The 22202-nt window shown below is 34.9% G+C and overlaps 7 protein-coding genes across 7 annotated transcripts; 3 read left to right on the top strand and 4 right to left on the bottom strand. All coding sequences in view use genetic code 12, as the record gives it.

Moving 5' to 3' along the window:
* Positions 1 to 52: 52 nt before the first annotated feature.
* Positions 53 to 3220, top strand: J8A68_003293 (uncharacterized protein; the record flags this gene model as incomplete). Its single annotated transcript, XM_049407133.1, has 3 exons — positions 53 to 671; positions 873 to 1275; positions 1819 to 3220. The coding sequence occupies 3 exons, from the start codon at positions 53 to 55 to the stop codon at positions 3218 to 3220; spliced, it is 2424 nt and encodes an 807-aa protein (XP_049263443.1).
* A 328-nt stretch (positions 3221 to 3548) lies between these two features.
* Positions 3549 to 4670, bottom strand: J8A68_003294 (S8 family peptidase; the record flags this gene model as incomplete). The annotated part of the gene is made up of 1 exon (XM_049407134.1): positions 3549 to 4670. One exon carries the CDS (start codon positions 4668 to 4670, stop codon positions 3549 to 3551), a length of 1122 nt encoding a protein of 373 aa, XP_049263444.1.
* Positions 4671 to 5477: 807 nt separating this feature from the next.
* Positions 5478 to 10457, top strand: MMS22 (Mms22p; the record flags this gene model as incomplete). The annotated part of the gene is made up of 1 exon (XM_049407137.1): positions 5478 to 10457. One exon carries the CDS (start codon positions 5478 to 5480, stop codon positions 10455 to 10457), a length of 4980 nt encoding a protein of 1659 aa, XP_049263445.1.
* A 36-nt stretch (positions 10458 to 10493) lies between these two features.
* On the bottom strand, positions 10494 to 12320 carry SWC4 (Swc4p; the record flags this gene model as incomplete). Its single annotated transcript, XM_049407138.1, has 1 exon — positions 10494 to 12320. The coding sequence occupies one exon, from the start codon at positions 12318 to 12320 to the stop codon at positions 10494 to 10496; it is 1827 nt and encodes a 608-aa protein (XP_049263446.1).
* Positions 12321 to 12551: 231 nt separating this feature from the next.
* On the bottom strand, positions 12552 to 15158 carry J8A68_003297 (cullin; the record flags this gene model as incomplete). The annotated part of the gene is made up of 1 exon (XM_049407139.1): positions 12552 to 15158. The coding sequence occupies one exon, from the start codon at positions 15156 to 15158 to the stop codon at positions 12552 to 12554; it is 2607 nt and encodes an 868-aa protein (XP_049263447.1).
* Positions 15159 to 15621: 463 nt separating this feature from the next.
* On the top strand, positions 15622 to 17922 carry LEU1 (3-isopropylmalate dehydratase; the record flags this gene model as incomplete). Its single annotated transcript, XM_049407140.1, has 1 exon — positions 15622 to 17922. One exon carries the CDS (start codon positions 15622 to 15624, stop codon positions 17920 to 17922), a length of 2301 nt encoding a protein of 766 aa, XP_049263448.1.
* A 393-nt stretch (positions 17923 to 18315) lies between these two features.
* On the bottom strand, positions 18316 to 19545 carry J8A68_003299 (nicotinamide-nucleotide adenylyltransferase; the record flags this gene model as incomplete). Its single annotated transcript, XM_049407141.1, has 1 exon — positions 18316 to 19545. One exon carries the CDS (start codon positions 19543 to 19545, stop codon positions 18316 to 18318), a length of 1230 nt encoding a protein of 409 aa, XP_049263449.1.
* Positions 19546 to 22202: the final 2657 nt, after the last annotated feature.

The following is a 22202-nucleotide window of genomic DNA, read 5'->3' on the forward strand; positions in this document are numbered from 1 at the left end:
TTTCCTTCTACCACAAAGATATGTAGCTATATAAGATAAGGACAGTACTCAAATGGCAATATCAGATCAGCTTCAAGACTCCAACTTATTCAGACCAATCAAAGTAGGTGACATCGAGCTTCGTCATCGAGTAGTCCATGCTCCAACTTCAAGGTCAAGAAACTGCCCCAAAACATATAGACCTACCGATATCATCGTTGACTACTACAATGCTAGGTCTAAATATCCAGGCACACTCACCAACTATGAAGCTTGCATGGTATCCCCAAGAGCCAGACTACATCCCTATAACGCCGGTCTTTGGTCTCAGGAACAATACGTTGGATTTAAACAAATAACTGATACGATTCATAGGAATGGAAGCTATGTTTCATGCCAAACATTTGAACCAGGACGGGCGTCAAATATTCAGCTTGTAAAAGAAGTGGAGATCCCCTATACATCCCCACCGGCAGTTTACCCATCTCAAGCCCATCAGGATATGTCACTAGAGCTGAATTATCCGTTGACCGAAATGTCAGTTCAACAAATACACCAAGCGCAGGATGATTTTGTGAATGCGGCGGCGAATTGTATTACGATGTGTGGTTTTGATTTCGTTGAATTACATGGCACAAGTGGATTCCTTATTGAGCAATTTATATCCCCCTGTCCAACAATCGAACAGATGAGTATGGAGGAACAGTGCAAAATAGGTGTAAGTTCCTTTTGGAGATTATTGATAGATGTATTAGTAATCCGGCGATTGGCCCTAAGAAGATTGAGATCCGAATATCAACTTGGTCTACCCACGATGGAATGACATATCCTGGATATGTAAAATGACGATGATAACTTCCCACCATTATTATTTTGCAAACATATCTTGGAAGAAATGGAACGTCGGAAAATGGAAGGTAATGAAATCGCATATATCTCAATCACAGAACCTCGAGTTTCTGGTTCTAATGATGTTGATTCAACCGGTAAGTCAAATGATGTTTTGCTTTCTCTTTGGTCCGGTGTTCTCATTAGATCAGGAGCTTATGCTACAAACTATAAGGTAGACCCATTTGCAATAAAGTCAAATGCAATGAACTTAAGGATCATAGATGGGGTAATACAGCATTATGAGCATTTATTAAAAGATGTTGACAGGGATGATAGGACCATGATTGGGTTCTGCCGAGCGTTTACGTCAAACCCTGATTTAGCGAATAGACTAGAGCATGGATTTAAGTCGAGTCCCTATGAGCGCTCTCATTTTTATACTCATCAAGTCGAAGGATTTTTGACGTATGGTGAGATAATAATAAAGATGACATTGAGTATATCGAGATGCCCTCGGAGAAACTTGGTAGGGAAGGGAAACCGTTACAATAACCTGTATATTTATTAGATAATTTAACTTATATTTTGTGAAAACCTTGAAGCTTGGCTGGTTACAAAGGTTTACAGCTAACGGTTTCTCCAGATGTACGATATCTATCATTATCTGTTAATTTGAAGTCTCAATACTACAATTCATTCGTATAACCCTCAAGGCTTCTCTATATTATTTATAACCATCTGAAGCACATCCAGCCAGCAGGCAGTGGCAAAATTTAGCATAATGATTAGGTTAGTCTCTCTGCCTTACTCTTTTCCTAATTCCTCACTACTTGTTCTAAACTCGCCATCAGCCAGAGACAAACTTTAAGCCATAAACTTTAAAGTTTCTTTTTCCGCCCTGTTTTAAAAATAATTTGAAAACGCCGGGATCTCGGCAAGCGGATTTATTATCCGATTTCATTCAAATAATTTATTCTGAACGTGGTTAGAGATGTTTTTAAAGTCAAGAAATTGTAAAAAGATTTTAAATACAGCCTCTATCCATTCTTCTTCATTTCATAAACTTAAAACTTTGAATAGACACTACTTTCTTAAAATGACAATCTCCAATGAACTTCGTGACTCAAATTTATTCAGACCTATCAAAGTAGGGAATATAGAGTTAAATCATCGTGTAGTGCATGCACCAACCACCAGATCAAGAAACTGCCCTAAAACTTATCAACCAACTGATATCATAGCTGAGTACTATGAGTCAAGATCTAAATATCGAGGTTCCCTCATCATCTACGAATCATGTATGGTATCTCCAAGATCGGGTCTAGTTCCATACAAAGCTGGTCTCTGGTCTGACGAACAATGTGCCGGATTTAAACAAATCACTGACGCAATCCATGCTAATGGAAGTTATGTCTCATGTCAAATTTTTGGCGCTGGTCGTGCGTCAAACATTCAAGCTTTAAAGGATGCTGGAATTCCATATATTGCCCCTTCAGCTGAATATCACTCCCAAGCTAATAAAGAAAAGGCACAAGAATTGGAATACCCATTGACCGAGTTGACTGTTGAACAAATCCACCAACTTCAAGACGATTTCATAAATGCCGCTGTAAATTGCATTACTAAATGTGGATTTGATTTTATTGAATTACACGCTACAAGTGGATTCCTTATAGAACAATTTTTATCTCCTTTGTCTAACAAAAGAACTGACAAATATGGAGGTTCTGTTAGTAACAGGTGTAGATTTCTTTTAGAGATCCTTGATAGATGTATTAGTCATCCTGTCATTGGACCTAAGAAAGTCGGGGTTAGAATCTCAGCTTGGTCATCTCATAACGGAATGGTGTACCCTGGTTATGACAATGAATTTACCGATGACTTCCCACCATTGGAATTCTGTAAATTAATAATGAGAGAAATCGAACAGAGGAAATCAGAAGGGAATGAAATAGCGTATATCTCAATCACAGAGGCTCGAGTCTCCGGATCTGGTGATGCTGATCCAACTGGTAAAACAAATGACGTTTTGCTTCCTTATTGGTCAGGAGTTTTGATTAGAACAGGAGGATATGCTACTAATTACAAGGGTGATCCGTTTGCAATCAAGTCGAATGCCATGAATTTAAGAATAAGTAATGGGACTGTGCAACATTATGAACATTTATTAAAAGATGTTGACGCTGATGATAGAACTTTAATTGGGTTTTCAAGACCATTCACTTCGAATCCTGATTTGGTGCATAGGTTAGAGAAGGGACTTAAGCTAAATCCATATGATAGAACTTATTTCTATAGCCATCAAGTCCAAGGGTATTTAACATATGGCGAATATGGTAACGATGAAGAGATTGAATATATCGAGATGTCGCAAGAAGAAAGTAGTAGGGAAGGATCAGTTCTTGTCTGAGTGGGGTATGAATGTAGATTATTTATAATATAGAATTAGACACTCTAAGTTGATACTTAGTTAATTAAGCAATAGTTTTTGATTGGTCTTCCAACGCTTTGAATATGGAACTATATCACTGTAGCTCGTTTCTATCCACAAAGAAGATTTAGGCGGCGTAACTGAATTTTCGTAGATTTTGAATCGATTCAAGAAACCACTGACATGTTCTGAAAGTATTAAAAATTCTTTGTTGGAAGAGGAGTCACATTTTACTAAAAGGTTTATTGATAATTTTCGTATTTCATTAATAATATATTCTACAAAAAGTCTCATCTACTTGTACACCCTAAATAGCATTGTACGCTATTCTATTTGGAGTCTTCCTCCTATAAAGTAACGACGATAAATGCATTCGATTCTTCACTGATCGTTTGAGCAACGTTTCTTTAATCTTATCAGGTGGAATACCCTCACTCAATAAATTTGCCACCAAACCAGACACAATAGGCGCAGCCATCGATGTACCGGAAAGCGTCAGCGGTTGCGAAGAATTATGTATATTGACACTCTCAACACCAGATCCGCTAGCAAATATATCAACACATTCTCCCCAGTTTGAAAAACTTGTCAATGTATCATACGTATCATCAATTGCACCAACGGTAATAGCAGCTGGTGAACTGGCAGGACTGGCCAAGCAAGCATCAGTATTCGAGTTCCCGGCAGCCACCACTACAATCAAGCCTGTCTTTACTGCTTCTTCAATCACAAGGTTCAAAACTTGATTCTTATATGAACCCAAGGATAGATTTACAACCCCCTGTTTACCGGACTGTGTCCTATGGTTTACTGCAAATTCAATCGCTGCAAGAATTGTACTAAGTGAACCTGTTCCTTTACTATTCAACGCCTTAACTTCAATAATCTCCACCCCTTTTGCAACACCATAGGTCTTCGAACCAATCAAACCAGCCACATGAGATCCATGGCCATTTGTATCTCCCGAGCCTTCTTCAGTGAAATCTTTACCAGGTTTAGCGCGGCCTTCAAATTCTGGGTGGTTTACCGCAACTCCAGAATCAATCACATAAGCATTCACACCTTCTCCAATATATTCAGGCTTATAGACATACGGATATATTCTCCCTGGGCGCATTCTTCGTCTTCGGCTAATACGAGCAAGGTGTCTTGGAGCATTTTCTTGAATTTGGATATCATAAGCTACAAACGGTGTATCTGGGACTACTTGCATTACTAGGGGACATCGTTTTAGACGTTGAAGATTCTTCTTCGAGAAATCTCCTACAAATCCGGAGAAGTTCCCAATCGAGAATGAATTTGTTATTCTTTGTTTGACTTGTTGGTCTGATGGATAGTTTAGGTCATATGTCATGAAGGAGTCTAATGTTTCCGTGTTTTGAAGTGATACTAAGTATGGTTGTCCCAAGGCTGATGAAGTGAGTTGCATGAGTATACCACAAAGTAATAAACGAAGCATTTCCTGTTCTATATGTGACTATAAGGTTGCAGTATAATTAAGAATAAAAAATGCATGGCGGTGAATTTGAAAAGATTTGGAGTTATTTATATTCACTACCCTTGCATGTAATCATAACAAAATCTTTATTATAATTATAAGAAACCACATTAAGATCATACCATAAACTTTTCGCGTACCAAAATGAGATACTATAGGATCAAATTTGTAACTCTTTTTGGTTTCTCAAAGAAGATCCTATGATATGCCACCGGTAGCTTCCCGAAAGAAAATCAACACAAACGCCGATCCGAGCGTCCCTTTTGATGTACGAATGCAATGCAAGATGGCTGATTCAATCTGTTGAGGCTGGAGTTCTATGTATTCCTGCATTTCCTGTCGTCGCACAAGCCCATTGAAATGGCACCTCTTAAAGACGTCGACTCATCTCCTTTGAAACTAATCCATGGCTATAGACAGCTACCGCTAATACATATTTACGATCACATCTTAACTAGATCACTAGCTGATGGGAGCCTTTTAAATCATTGCCAGTTTGTGTTTATAAATTGAGTGTGTTGAACGAATTGATGATAGTTAATTTTGTTACGCGTTTTATTTTTTTTCTCATAGCAAGACGTGATTTGAAAATATTATTTTTCACAACCACCATCTTTCAAAATAGACCCTTTGTAAATATCTTCTACTGTATCAGATAGCCAATTAGAAGGATTAGAGATATACTTATGATTATATCATTAACAGAATCAACATCGCTAATAACAATTTTATGACATCATGCTGAGTTTGGATTATGTTTCAGATTCAGATGATTATGAGTATGAACTACTATCGAATGATAGGATATCCACAAGACTACTACAGAACAATTTGAATAAGCTATCACCTAGAAAGAGACAGGAAACAAAAGATAAGCTTATTGAATATACCAATTATGCTAGTCTTTTACAAGAATTAAGTCAGGGGTTAATTTCATCACAGAAAAGTAATGATGAGGTTGTAAATGATAGTGAAGAAGAAGTTCAAGATATCTTCCTTCAAGACTCACTCCGTGCTGATGATCCTCAGAATAGTGATAGCCAAAATATTCTAGACGATCCAATTGCAACAGCACATTCATTTGAAAATAGTCAAGATATTGACAATAACCCCACCGAAGGAAATCAACAAACAGACGTCCAAGTTCCAGAAGAACCAAATACAAATGATCATGAACAGGAACACGAGAATAATCACCATTTGCAAAACTATTTAGATTCACGACTGAATGTGGTATCGAGAAGAGGCTTGAGGAAGCGGAATTTTGCCAGTACACATCCTTATCTTGCCGATCAAGCACACTATTTAGGCTTATCAGACGTGAATTATCTTAATGAAATATATGAAGAGAATAATCATGATTTAGAAACAGTGGTGAAATACTTGAATTATAATTATGTGAAACTAAAACAATCCAATCCGAGGGATGAAAAGTATAGATCCAAGAATTTTTATACCATTCTAGGAAAACAGTCCCAACTGGCACAGCAAAAGGAAAAGGAAGAGCAATGGAAAGAGCTGTATGATATTGAATTTCAAGATCCATCTCAGATGAACGGAGATATAGATCAAGATGATTTGAATGGGGATTATTATAGTGATGACGATGAATTGCTCGAATCAGTCAATAAACATCATTCTCTAGTCATAAGTGATAATGAAGAAGGAGCCGGATCAGATACAAACTCCGACAACCTGGATACGTTAGTTAGGGTAGGTGGAAGATATAGACACGAGCGAAATGTTCTAAAAGGAGTACTTCCAGAATCGGCAAAACGGTTGCAAATTTATAAACCGAGACCTAAATCAGGGAATAGGAGAGATCAACAAAAGCAAGTGGAAATGCGTAAAGGTATGGCTGTACGAAAATCTGCTCCTAGACCGTCATCTAGCAGAACCAACTTTTACGAATTTGATGGGTTTGTGGATGAGTCAGTAGTATATGACACATCGAATGAGTTGTATCATGAATTATATCAGAACCCTGATGTTGACAAAAACTTGGTCACAGATTTGGAAAGATTTGAAACATATTCGATTATATCTGATTCCTCCAATTCCGAGCCCGAAGAGGCAGATCATAGCGACAATGACCTATTTTCAACAAGCCTCCCTATAGAAAACACGTCTAGCGACAATCAGCCCCAAGCTGCAGAAGAAGACACAAATTATGATTTTGGATATGATGATTTTGGTGAAGTAAGGGAGCTGGATAATATCAATATGATGCTTGCTGGCTCTTCCAAGAAGTCGAAAAAATCCGGGGTTCCACCGAGAAAGAAGCAAAGAATCGGTGCCAGTGGCGCAGGAAACAGAGGCAGTAGCAGATTGAAACAACTGCATTTACCAACTAGTCATGGACCACCCAGTACTGGATCAAATCGCCCAAGAACGGTCTCAAGGAAAAGAGCAACACCAATTAAGAGAAGAACCGGTGAACCTAGGGGCAGATTAGCTGTGAAATCAATAACAATACCAAAGAGCACAAAAAGGCGACATCATAAGCAAAAGATGTCAAAGAAGAACGGAAATTTGGGAAGCATAGATAGCTTTCTTACCGCAATAAATCCTGACATTGACAAGAATGATTATTTATTTCTGAGAAAACCAATTCTATCAACCACGATATTCGAAGCTGAAAGTGATCATAGATATGTTGAGGAGAGACAATCATCCCTGGATTCTTTTATCCCGAATCGCAGTGCACAATTTTCCACGGGAAGCATTCTTGATATTATCGATATACGTCAAATTCAAAAACTCGAACAAGGTAGGTCATACCAGTTTCACAAAGATAATTTCACGATTACATTCAATCAACAAGCCTATTTGTTCTCATTGGTAAATGGCAAAAATTCACGTCTTAATGCTCAAAGATTAGTTGCACAATTAGTTCGAACCTTCAAGAATTCCAATCTTTTGTTTGAGACAATTTCAGACAGTATATATGATTGTGTACGAGGATTGATTCAATGGGTGTTAATGATACAAGAGTCTCCGGCTGATAGGGATTGGAAATTGGTCAGTCTTTGTTTGGATGCGTTGATTCTGAATCATAATATGTCACCTGGATTTAAGAAACGGTATATATCATATTTCGCCTTATTGCATTATACTATGTCACGAATGGCATATTTCAGTAGTGGAGAGTGTATGATCGATAAGGACGTTCAATTATTCAAATACTCAAGACAATACTGGGAAATTTTCTTTGATTCGTTCGATTTGGACCAATTTGACAAGTATTCCCTTCAACTGAATTGTTCAACACAAGATTCCGAATCATTTCATATCATATATACATTATTGGACCTCCAAAATCAATGGTGGAAATCGATCACGTCTGCTATCGAGACATATCATCATCCAACTAATATTCAGAATTTGTTAGAAGCGGTATTTTGTCTCTGTTTCATACGTAATCGGGGATATTCCTGGAATCCCCTTCATTTAGTATTTCAGAAATCCACTCATTTAACCAACCCGGAATTCTTTTATCGATATATTGAAATGATATATGCTTTGAATCAAAGACGAGGATGGCCGACTGAAGAAAAGACAATCCTTGAGATTTATGGCTCAATAACAAATCGAAGATTTGCAAATTTTGTGGATGAGATAGGTATGCCTGAATTGATTTCATCACAGGTGAGTAGTCGATTTGATATACCTGATGATACATTTTTTGAACAATTCATGCAATTGCTATATTGGTATGTGCTGGGATTATCCGAGCCTATAAAGGTGAAGCGATTGGTTATTAAATTATTCACATCCTCTGGATCTATCTTTAATGCCGTGGATGACAGTCAGACTCGACAAGTTATGTTTATTAATCGATTGAATTTTCTTATTTTACTTTCACTGATCTCAAATGTGGATTTAAATAATCAGATTCAAGAATTATTTGGTGGGCTTGGACAGGTGGAAGATAGTGAGGGTGATGTTGTTGGGTTGTGCAAACTTGCCCTGGATGCTTTGATAACATTTTCAGAGATTATTATTCCCAAAAAAGGTCTAAAACTCCCCGTCGAAGCATTTATAATGTTGACGAATTGTTTTATAAAGAGTTATTATACCATACCTGGTATTTTCAAATTATGGAAGCGGTTCTTAAAGCAGATGAATAAGTTATTGGTTGTCCAAGACGCAGAAATGGCTACCCTGCAGTTCGAATTATTAGCCATGACAAGAGGATTATCTTCGGAAATGCCCGATAGGTTATGTTTTGAATTATTTGAATTATATTTGAAAATTTGTATCAATATCACTCCGTATAAGACTAAATTCCACCTGATGTCAAATTTAAAGATTCTTCATAGTCTTGAAGATTTGGTTTTGAAAATATTACATCGACAAATGGGTCGTATTCCATTATCTAGCCGATCTGAAGAAATGACAGTGTCCAAATTCATCGAATTATGTATTTCATTATGGCTTAGATGTTCATCGTTATTTCCAACCCCAAATTGGGAAAAGATTGTGTTGCAGACGTTCCCATATACGGGGAATGTCCAACTGCGAGAGAAGTTTGGGATATATTTTTATGTTGGTATACTTCGATATTATAATTTGAAAGGTTGTAAAGAGATGGTTACTAGAAGTGTTCTTAGAGAAATTACAAAGTTTAATTCTTCAATTCATTTACCGACGTTGCTTAACCATCTTAATAAAGATAAGTGGATATTGTTTATGTATCAAAAGAAGTTAATTCCCGACGAAGTTACATCGATCTTATTGAAGAATTCCCGGCATGTGATTGTGCATAATTTTATATATAACCTTTCCATCCACACGAAACTCAGCACCATTGATGAACAAAAATACATCAATGATATAACAAAAGGTCTATCCACAGAATATGATAAATATTATTCATCGTCATGGTACAAAGAATTCTGTTGTAAAGTGGTCAAACTCGTCCAACGATATTTCTTTGATTTTATTACTGATGATTCGTTGTTGTTATTGTCTGAGTTAGCTTCCAAATTAGGAATTCAGAGAGCAGAATTATCGTTGATTGAACTTAAACGAATTCCCATCAATGATAGACTTAAGACGATTCATTTTGAATGTAATAGAGTTGTATTATTTGATAAAGTATGGATTCTGAAAATGGATGAAACTTTGTCTGGTGATATTGAGTTGTTATATCATCTAGTTTCGATATACGTGCATGAGATATTGAAGTATGAACATTACCGGTGGAAATCAGTTTGGTTTTTGTTGAAGTATTTCCAAGAATCGATTTGTAATGGGTTTAGGTATGATATATGTGATCAAAATTTTATGAAGTTCTTGAATATGTTGTGCAATATACCCAGAATACGTGATATTGGAGATTCAGAAGATGATTATTTTAGATTGAAATCTTTGAGAACCACTGTTGATGTTTTACGTCAAAGCGGAGTAACTTTGGAAGGATATCGTGAATCAGAAAGGATAACTGAGTTTATTTTAAGATTCATCGAATCATATAGGACTAGGGATGAAGAATTTGAATCAAAATATTTGTATTCAAGTTACAACTTAAGCGATATCTTACATGGTGGACATGATTCCGTATTTAAAAGAACTGGTGAAAAGGATTCACTTCAATTGATTCAAGCATTTCAACAGGATATTAACAATTTGGAGAGTCGGTATATTCCTTCAAATCCTACAGGTTGTTTAGAGTACGAATACGATTTTGATACAAATATAGAACAACCGATATAATAATAATACATAACTAATCTATTTATTTATTTTACATTACTGGAGCCCTCGTTGACTCTTGATTAATCTAATTTCAGATTCAAGTTTATCTCTAGCTCTCTTTACTTCCAACAAAGTAACCACTGCTCTAATCAATTCATCATACTTCGACATTGTTTTTCTAGTAGGCATAACTGGTTTCCAAGTAGTTCCACCACCAGTTGGAATATCCAATTCTTGTAACAAAGTATTCACAGATTTTAATACTGATTGCTTTTGTTGTAATGCAGGTAATCGTTGTGCTGATCTTAATCCTACTCCAGGAGTAAGTTTTTCTGCACCATGGTAATATAACCCATATGCTTCTTCTTCTTTTTGGGTTAATCTCTTCATTAATAATTGCTGGATTGCATCTGCTTCCTGTTTTACAGCTTGGTTGGAATGTTGATGTTGTTTTAATAAACTTGACAAATATTGTTGCAAGTGAGTTTGGAAACCTCTATCTTTTTTGAATGAAGAAGAAGCAGCCATAGGAATTGGAGGAGGAACCGGTTCTTGATTAGCCAATGAGCCTGATTTTTGTTGCATTTGTTTCTTCTTTTGATACTTATCAAAAATCATTAAATTGTTATATAGATTAGCCAAACCTTGTGAAGATTGATATTGCAGTACATTCTGAGTAGTTTGAGGAGAATCCAAAAGAGTGAGTAAATTTGATCTTTCCATTAACATCTTTTTAGCAGCCAATTCAAATCTTCTTGCTTCTATAACGAGTGATTCTTCTTCGGCGATTTCTGCTGGGGTTCTCTTTAAAAGATTTTCAAGATATTGTTTTCTTTCAAGTTCACGAGATTTGGAATATGCTTTTAATGACTCGATAATTCCAGTACTTTTTGTTTCTCGAGATTCTAGGATTTTGATACATATTCTATAAAATTGTTCTTTTAAATCTTCACAAGTACGATCACTTGGGTAATAATATCTGTCATAAATTATTGGCCATTTTAATTCAAATGATTTACATAACTCAAATAAGTACTTTGTTTCTTCGTATGTCCAGTCTGTGGAATCATTCTTGCTTTCTTGGTTATTTTCCACTGACGAATCTTTGTTTAAGGTTTGATCTTTTGTTTTCGGATCTTGAGTGTCATCATCTGGTTGAGGTTGTTTAGTAGCCCTTTCCTTAGTTTCGTCATCCTTTTGTTTCTTATCTTCGTTAGGAGCTTCGTTATCTGATTTCTTCTTGTCTATTTCCTCTGTGTTGGAAGAACCATCTTGATTTGATTGCTTATCCTTAGCATCGTCCTGTTTCTTAGTACTGTCTGATTTAGTTTGCTTTGCCTTTTCATCTTCAATTCGTCTTAATTCTTTGTCTTTTTGCTCCTTTTCTTTTCTTTCAATTTCGAGTCTTTCCAATTCTTTAGCTTCTCTTTCTTTTTGAATACGTTTTTCATGTTCTTTAATTTCATTCATAAATTTGTCATAAGTTTCTTCATCTACCAAATCAGGTATATCTAAATTTACATTATATTTCCCAAAGAAATAAGGCTTATTTTCCAATTCTTCTTGTTCCAATAATTCTTTAGAACCTTTTACCCAATGGTGTAAAGTGACGCTCTTGTCCAGTTGTTTATTGGGGTTAAATGATACTCTAGTCCAAGGAGAAGGTCTAAATTTACGATTATCTTTAATTCCAGTAGTAGTTGAAGAAAGGTTAATAGCAGGAGTATTAGGACCAATTAAATTATATAATTCCCTTGCCATACCAGTAGGTGGTTTTGGAGTAGATTCATTGCTAGTCTTTTGTTTCTTTTTAGGTGGTTGTTGTTGATGATGCTCATCCCTTTGAATGTTCAACACATCCAATATATCATTAGCTGACATTATTCGTTTATTTGTTTATGGCTCCTTCTTCTTCTCCTTTGTTACAATTTATTAATTTGTTATTGAAAGGTTTATTTTTTTTTGCTTGAGCATAATGAGGTTTTTCGTTCACTCTGTATTGAGTTAACATTTTACAAAAAGTATTTAAAAGAGATATAAATAAACAACACCCGTAAAAATATGTATTAAAGTTCTATAAATAGATAAACCGATTCATATATATATATGTAACTACGCAACATAATGATAAATATTTCTATCCTCTTCGTCACGTTTCAAGTATTCTTTCAGAATCAAATCTTCAATTCTTTGTTTAATCAAAATCATCAGCGGTTGGAACCTATTCGATAATTGTTTATGTAATTCTTCCACCAACTCATGATGTTTCACTGTATGACGAGATTTCATAATTCTCACAATTGCCGCATTGACTTGAATCTTACGACCCTCGAGGATATTTCCTTGTACTTCTTCTGATTCTTCTTGTCTTTCTGTTTTTGCTTTAGACGTTTTTGTTGCTGTTGTGCCTGTAGTGGTAGCTGCTGAAGAAGAAGCAGAAACAGTAAGGACTTTAACTTTAATGGAAGGTGATTTGAATTTCTCATTCAATCTGAAAACATCACTCTCATTCACATCTTTCGACATCGGACTTTTAATTAACAATCTCAGTTTAGGAGCTACAGCGATTGATTGTAAATGTCTCTTTAATTCTAACTCGGGAATACCTGTCCGCTCAGCAATCTCAAGATACGTCAATTGTTTGTTTTCTTCAAATGCCAGGACCATTGAGCCATCGAGATTAGTAGATTGAGGAGCAAATAGCAACATAATTATACCTGCATATGTGGACATGTTTATTTCATAAGTTCTTGAAGGGTATGATATTCGTAAATCCATTGAACCAAATTTAGGTGTCCAAAATAAGGATTTATTATCATTCTTTTTACCAGAGCACCAAAATTCTTCAAATTCCCGGATGGTATTACGTAGTTGACGAGGCCATATGAAAGGTGTATCTTCATTTTCGGTTTTTGAAAACCATTTATAATCCTTGGTCATTGATTTTGGCCAATCAGTAACATTACATATCTTCAATTCCAATTCTATCAATTCTGGTTTATCCTGTTTTGTTATATATCTCTTCCAATCGTTGGTTATATCTTTCGACAGTTTAATATCTTTATTCATTTTGATAATTTTATCTAGTGAAGATGTTCCCAATTCTTCACTAAGTTTGGATAACACTAATTCTTCGATATTAATCCCCTTGGTAATAGTTTGTGAGGGTCCTTTTGAATTCAAAAATCGTTTGGCAAAATGATTAGCATAATTTGCTTCGAATGCATCTTTATCTTTGATAAATCGTAAAAATTGAATAGATTTATTTATGAAATCTTCAATTTGATCCCCTGATTGTAATGCAACTTCTTTACTTGCCGAACCTTTCCCTAACTGTTTTATAACAGAGTCCATATATATTGATAACATTTCAGGAGCATTAACTTGGATTGGTCCTGTCCCACGCTTATTTGGTGCTCCATTTATGAATTCTCTCATTCCAAATGTAATAGCTTGTTCAATAATTGGACTATGATCAAATGAATGTGCTAAAATTAATGACATTTGTTGTCTATACTTAATAATCGTTTCTATCCATTTGGTAGCGAATGCTGTAGAAGATGTTGATGATGATTTCTTATATGTAGCACTACCACCACCACTTCCACTGGATTCAATTGATGCTTTGACAAATTCGGGAATTGTTTTCCCTTGATTTATTATGCCTTCTTTTAATCTAGCTCTTAACAACTGATAATCTTCATCGATGCGACCAATGAGGTTATATAGCAAGGCAAAATCAGTATAATTGTAGGTATCATTTTTATCTTCGAAAATGTTGGTCATTATTGGTCTCAACCAATATTCAAGACCTTGCTGTTCATAAGGAAGTAATATTATTCCATCAATTTTATCTTTAATAAGTATATTGTTCATAAGCTCTATAAGTTTGGGATATGTCGAAGAAGGTAAATAAAATTTGATTCGATTTTCTTCATCTTTGATGAATTGATTGGCCTCATATAAGTATTTTGAACCCAGTGAATATCCAATTAGGTGTTGGGATAAATTAGTAAAGAAATCATGAGAACTTGAAAGGAATAAAGGTTCAAATACCGTTTGATAATAATTTTCCCCATATTGAATTTCAGAATTAGTTGATTCAACCAATAATTCCAACATATTAATAACTTTTGTAATATACATATTTGAAGTAATTGCAATTTTATTTCTACTTTTTGTAATTTCATCAATCACTATATGTACAAGTCTATGACCAACTTCATCTCCATTATATCTAATGATATTATCTTTAAACAATTGAATTCCAAGATCATAAATTAACAATTTCTTTTGTTCCTTAACATATACTCGATTAAGATACATCAAAACATCACTTATAAACTTCATTGCTTGCAAATGTTCATTCCATTCTTGTATAATTGCCTTCATGAATTCTTCATTACCAGTTGAAATTGACACTAGATATTGACGTCTATTTAATAAATGTTGAGTTATGACACTACCTACATTATCATATAATTTCGCACCATATTTTCTAATAACCAAAACATAAGCTTTTCTATATAATTGTTCATATGATAAGTTGGAAACATTTTTATTTTGAATTTGATTTATTGCATTGGCTAATACTAACCATGATTTTTCAAAATCTAATGATGGATCATTATTATTATTATTCGAATTGTCAATAGTTGAACTTACAAGAGATTTTCTTGGTGGTCTAATCTTCGACCGTCTACCACTTGCAGGCATCATCTTTCGTACTTCCCTATTTAGCTTACCAATTGAAGAATGGTGTTAAGCTATCGGTTCAAAATGGTTGTAAATGTAGAAGAGAGAAAGGATTGATTTGTTAACAAGTGCACGACCCTTAATCTTTCTTGATTCAACCTGTAAATTTGTCAGATTTACAGGTTAAGAAACAACGTGACTAGTCACATGACCATATGAGTCACATGATTAAATTTTTTTAAGGGCCGGTTTTTTTGTTTTTTTGCTTAAGAACAGGGATTTTGTAATTGGCTGGCATTCCGCACCGGAGCGGTACCGGCGAACTACTTCTTTGTCTTCTGCCCGCAAAATGACGCATGAAAATTTCCATCCGAAAGCGCCTTGTTATATAAAGTGACCCTTGAATGGCCATTTCAATTGAAAAGATTTTTCTCATTTGTATAAACATATATCATTAATACTAATATCCCCCCTCCCTCTCCACACAATGGCTCCTAGAACATTATACGACAAGGTCTTCCAAGACCATATTGTTCACAAAGATGAATCCGGATCTTACTTATTATACATTGATAGACATTTGGTCCATGAAGTGACATCACCACAAGCATTTGAAGGATTAAAGAATGCCGGTAGAAAAGTCAGAAGAACCGATTGTACACTTGCCACCGTTGATCATAATATTCCAACTGTTTCTCGTGCCAATTTTAAGGATGTTGAATCATTTATTGAACAAGATGATTCTAGATTACAAGTTATGACATTAGAACAAAATGTGATTGATTTTGATGTTGCTTATTTCGGTATGGATGATTCAAGACAAGGGATTGTGCATATTGTTGGACCAGAACAAGGTTTTACATTACCTGGTACAACTGTAGTTTGTGGTGATTCTCATACTTCCACTCATGGTGCCTTTGGTTCTTTAGCTTTTGGTATTGGTACTTCTGAAGTTGAACATGTTTTAGCTACTCAAACTATTATTCAAACTAAATCAAAAAATATGAGAATCTTTATCGATGGTGATTTAAATGAAGGTATAACTTCTAAAGATTTAGTTTTACATGTGATTGGTGTTATTGGTACTGCTGGTGGTACTGGATGTGTTATTGAATTTGCCGGTAAAGCAATTGAAAATTTATCAATGGAAGCAAGAATGTCTATTTGTAATATGGCAATTGAAGCAGGTGCTCGTGCTGGTATGATCCAACCTGATGAAACTACTTTCAATTATATCAAGGGAAGACCATTAGCTCCAAAGGGTGATGAATGGGAAAAAGCAGTTGCATATTGGAAAACTTTACATTCTGATCCTGATGCTAAATTCGATTATGATATTAAAATTAAAGCTTCTGATATTGTTCCAACTATAACATGGGGTAATTCTCCACAAGATGCATTACCAATTACTGCCAAAGTCCCTGATCCAGCTAATGTCACCGATCCAATCAAGAAAGCAGGTATGGAAAGAGCATTAAAATATCAAGGTTTAACTCCAAACACTCCATTAAAAGAAATTAAAATCGATAAAGCTTTTATTGGATCCTGTACTAATTCTCGTATTGAAGATTTACGTGAAGCTGCTAAAGTTGCCAAAGGACACAAGAAAGCCGATAATGTTAAATTGGTCTTAGTTGTTCCTGGTTCTGGATTAATCAAACAACAAGCCGAAAAGGAAGGTTTAGATAAGATTTTCGAAGCTGCTGGATTTTCATGGAGAGAAGCTGGGTGTTCTATGTGTCTTGGTATGAATCCTGATATCTTGGATCCTGAAGAAAGATGTGCATCTACTTCCAATAGAAACTTTGAAGGTCGTCAAGGTGCAAGATCTAGAACGCATTTAATGTCTCCTGCTATGGCTGCTGCTGCTGCCATTAAGGGGCATTTCACCGATATTCGTGAATTTGAATATAATAATCATGATGAACCTTTAGTTCATATTGAAAGTGAAATTGAAGATAAAGAATTACAAGATGCTGTATATGAACATGAAAAGCAATATGTTGAAGAAACTCCAGCTACTGAAAATGAAAGAATTAATGACATTCCAAAACCAAGTGTCAAGACTGATGCTCCAACTGGTGTTATTGATAGTTTTACTGTTTTAACTGGTATTACTGCTCCTCTTTATAAGGCCAATGTGGATACTGATGCTATTATTCCAAAGCAATTCTTGAAAACCATTAAGAGAACCGGTTTAAAGAATGGTTTATTCTATGAAGCTAGATATACCAAAGATCCAGTTACTGGTAAAGATGTTGAAACTGATTTCGTCTTAAATGTTGAACCTTATACAAAAGCTGAAGTCTTATTAGTTACTGGTGATAATTTCGGTTGTGGTTCTTCAAGAGAACATGCTCCTTGGGCATTAAAAGATTTTGGTATTAAATGTATTATTGCTCCATCATTTGGTGATATTTTCTATAATAATTCTTTCAAGAATTTCTTATTACCAATTAGATTACCACAAGAAACTATCTTAGAAAAATTGATTCCGGTTGTTAAATCTGGTCATAGATTAACTATTGATTTACCACAACAACAAATCAGAGATGGTGAAACTGATGAAGTTTTAATTGAAAATTTTGATGTTGAACCATTTAGAAAACATTGTTTAGTTAATGGATTAGATGATATTGGGTTAACTTTACAAAAGGAAGATTTCATTGCTAAATATGAAGCCAAAAGAAGAGAAGTATTCTCATTCTTGGAAGGTGGTTCAAAATTAATCAAACCAATTAGAGGTACAAAGAAATCTCCATATGGTAACAGAGCTCAAGAATGGTAAGTAAGTAATTTATAAGTTTGTATTGTTTTTCTTCTCTATATGATTATTATTTATTTTTATGATTAAAGGACTTCACAATTTTATATAACATGTTTAACTTTTCAAGTTGTGAACCATAATGATGTAGTTGATTGTAAGTATTATAGATGAGTATGTAATACATTAAATTAAGCAAAATGAGAAAACTTATAAGGGATATAAAACTCTATATGATTAAATATCTAAAACCTGAATTATGAAGAAATGAAAATGTATAATGTGTATGTTTCCTAAAGTCACAAAAGTGCCATAAATGACATCTCTCCTTAGTCTGTGCAACTGTCGGGATTGCAGCTTAGTCCTTGGCTGGACGGGTTGAATGAAACGAACTTGAGCTCTTGGCCGTAGGAAGATCTAATCAGCTCTATCAGACATAACCAGTTTAACAGGTTCTGAATCACAATATAAATTATGTTGTTGGATATATCTAATAACCGAATTAGGTAACAAATATTGTACTGACATTCCTCTTCTAATAAACAATCGTATTTTTGTACTTGAAATATCATTATAAATCAATTGTTTAATTACCAATACATTTCTTCTATGTTCATACATTATATCATGACTTAACAAAAAACTTCTAACATCTGATCCTGTTCTTTCAACAATCAAACATCCATATTTTCCTAATATATGATGTAAATCTAAATCTGCCCAAACATCAGGTTCACCCATTGATTCAATTAAATCTCCCCCGGCTAATAACATAATTTTAACTCCTCTCATTTCACCACTTTTAGTCTTAATACCACCTAATTTCACATTTATTTCTTCATTAAAATGATCCAATACTAATGCGGTACGAGTATATCTTGGTTGCAATGATTCCCATGCATCAACCATTAACCAACTTGAAGTTCTTTCACATGCCAATTCACACATTCTTACACGATGATGAGCTGGAGCCAAACCCGCTTTTTTATAATTGGATGAAACTGGGGAATAATATCCTCCAATAACTTCAAATCTTGTTTGTTCCGTAATTGAATCTAGAGCCATTTCAAACATTCGTAAATGTAAATAAGTTATGGGTGAGAAAGATCCACATGCAACTATAACCAAGGGGTATTTACTATCATCCAGTAAAGTTGTGGCTAATCTATGAGTTGGGAATTGATATTCTGATAATTCCGAAGCTTGCCTTTGAATTCCATGAGGCACTTCTTCCAAGTCGGCGATCTGGGAAGATTTCACTTGAATACTAGCAGGTAAGATTTCTTGACCTGAAGATTGTCCGCCCTTTTGGGAACTGCTACTTCCTGCTTGTTCTTCTATTGGTTCCGGATAGGGGGAATCATCTGTTATAACTACTTCGTCGTCGGAAGAAGATGAACTCATTAATTCAGTATGGATTCTTGGGATCTTGGAATGATATTTCCCTTCAATATGTTGTTCATTTGAAATGGAATAAATTCTATTAGATCTTGGATGGGATGTGGGTAAATCTAATGCTTCACCTAAATCAGCTAATACATAAGGTTGTATAGGAACGTTAATTGGTATTTTGGAAGAAGGTGCCGGTGGCTCCATATTTAAATTCTTGGAAGGAGGGGTGAAATTGGGATCGTGTGTTGGGTCCATTGTGTATGAGTTGACAGGATGCTCTTGGTTCTTATGGTTTATATTCTTATAACGGAAATGCTAATACTTAATCAAGTATGAAGACTCAGAGACAAGGAAGAAAGGGTGAACTTTGTATGAAAAAAATTTTGGTGTCTGATTTTAATTAATAATTCAAAAATTAAATTGATATTTTTTTTTTTTTTGGGCTTGAGTGTGGTTTATGTGGTGTAGTCGTATTATTTAGGAAGTTTAAGTGGTGAAACAGAACGTTAAAGAAAAAAAAGTGGTAAGAATTAAATTGAACGGAAGGTAACTAAATTAAAGGGGAAGGAGGGAGAAATGGGGGAGGAGAAGGAGGGGTCCATAAGATGATCTTCTTATTCTAGTTAGTAATCATGTGATGCTAGGGTTACATAGACTAGAGTGAGAGAGGGAGACAAATTGAATCTCACATAATTACCATAAGTTGATGGTTACCGTTGTAAATTATTTTTCGGTGTTTGGGAACACAATCGTATAAAATCAATTTTTTTTTTTTTTCCTTTTGACCTTTTACAAAGTTGATTGTTTCAATTATTAATTGATCCCACTTTCAAAAGGAAGGTAAGTAGATGTCACAAAACCAAAAATGTGTGGTGTATCCTCTTTTTATTCTTATTGTCCAACTGACTGTTGTATTGAAGTTTATCATTTTAAGAATTGCTATTGCCATTCCTTACCGATAACGGTCGCCTGACAAGGTTCTTTTTCTGGCACGACAGTTTGTACAAAATCCCCCAACCGTTTGGCATTCTTTTTTTTTTGACATGCGGCAACACCACAACCTTCCAAGCACAACCTACAACGACCCCTCATTATTTTTTTTTTCTTGGTTTCTTTGAAAGGTGTCTCGGTATTTAGAAAAAACTATTTATAGCAGCTCTTTAGTGGCATTCCTTTGGTAATATTTTAGATTCACGTAATGGAGATACGCGTTCTTAATAGTTCGCTCGGAGCTTGGACAGATTCCGATTCAATTACGTCGTCTTTTTGAATTTATTAGGGATCTCTCGGACATTTATTCCCGTATAAAAGCCCGCGGCAGTTTCCTTTTAGTTTGAGATGATGACCAAAGCTACCTCGAGATGTGTGGAAAATCCCTCGGGAATGTTGTTTGGCATGGATGACTATGACTTCTGAGGTAAACTGTTCTCATTAATATTAACATTACATGTTGTTCGAATCATCCAACATTAGGCTCGTATTTAAGCCTGTCTCACCTGTATCTCTCACCCAAAAAAAATTCCTATACCAAATCAGAAAAAATTGTTCGGGAAAAAGGTTTTCCCCATCATCCATCTCTCCAGCTTCCACACTGTAATCAAACACCATGTCATCAACAGTAACAAAGATCAGACCAGCCAAGAGACTAATTGAAACATCTGCTAAATGTTCTCAACAGGGAATGACATATGGTAATTGTGTTTTGAATAATTATGCCACAATGAGTAAAGACAAATGTGGTCAAGAATTTAATGAATTTAAGAATTGTATTTCTAGACAATTAAAAGGAAAGAAGTGGTAGATTACAGAGATGGATGATTCATAAGTCCTGAATATAATCGATTGATCGGATGTGAAATGATACATGCTAAGATCTAAGTTCGTTTATTGTGATTTTGCGGTGAACTCATCAAGGAGACGACTGTGGGACAAAAGGTGTACGATGGGAAGCATATGTAAAACTCTCGACATTCCCATCCACATGGAAAGACTGATCAAGTTGTGGATAAAGCTACGAGAACGGTGTATTACTTGATGTGTGGAACAGAAACTGTTGTCTTTGATGAATTCTGTATATTAATATCCCATATAGGTTGACATAAAATACTTCTATGGGTAGAGTTATTTATTGGTTAGCTTCAATTATCGTCAATTATTTATTATTTATTCAAACTCTAATACAATGAGTTCATAACAACAAGGTACCAAATTTAGAGGCTTGTAGGTTTTATCAGAAAGGACACTTAAATGAGTGTGATCGTCTGTAGAATAGGAATACCAAACAGTGCCCTAACAACCTCTAGTTCCACCTCTACGTTCCTCTGCACAGATGTTAGTAATAGCAAGATGGTTATCATTCCTCAATTCAATGTTACACCGTTTCTACTAGAATGATTGCATCCGATTCTAGAAAGATGCATTAACTCTTTCGTTTGATGTGGGACTACAAGGTGACAATGGCATTAGCTGTGGTTAACTGGTAATAACCACTTGATTTTATTTGAAGTAATTTCTCTTACATTGCAAACTGTTAGTTTAATTAACATAATTTTTGCAACAATTCTAAAACAAACCCAATTACTTATATTACATTTCTAAGTTCGATTATAATTCAAGTAATACCAAGCATATACATATATATGCACATCGGTTGATATCCCCGCAATGGTTGGTATATCCTGTAAAAGGTACTTATTTATGAATTAGTAATCATCACGGATGATTCAGAATGATTATTTTTTCGCGGTGGTGCTATTGTTTCTTAGAACTATTTTAGGTTATGTGATTTAATATTTTTTATATTTTTTATATTAATTACATTCTTTTAGTTTAACTAGTTTTTATTTTATTATATTATATTATATTATTGTTTTTGTGTGACAACTCAAATAACTATAATACTCTTATTGATC

Source organism: Hemisphaericaspora subhashii (genome assembly GCF_019202705.1).
Source record: "Hemisphaericaspora subhashii strain CBS 10753 chromosome Unknown scaffold42, whole genome shotgun sequence".
Taxonomy (NCBI): Eukaryota; Fungi; Ascomycota; class Pichiomycetes; order Serinales; family Debaryomycetaceae; genus Hemisphaericaspora; species Hemisphaericaspora subhashii.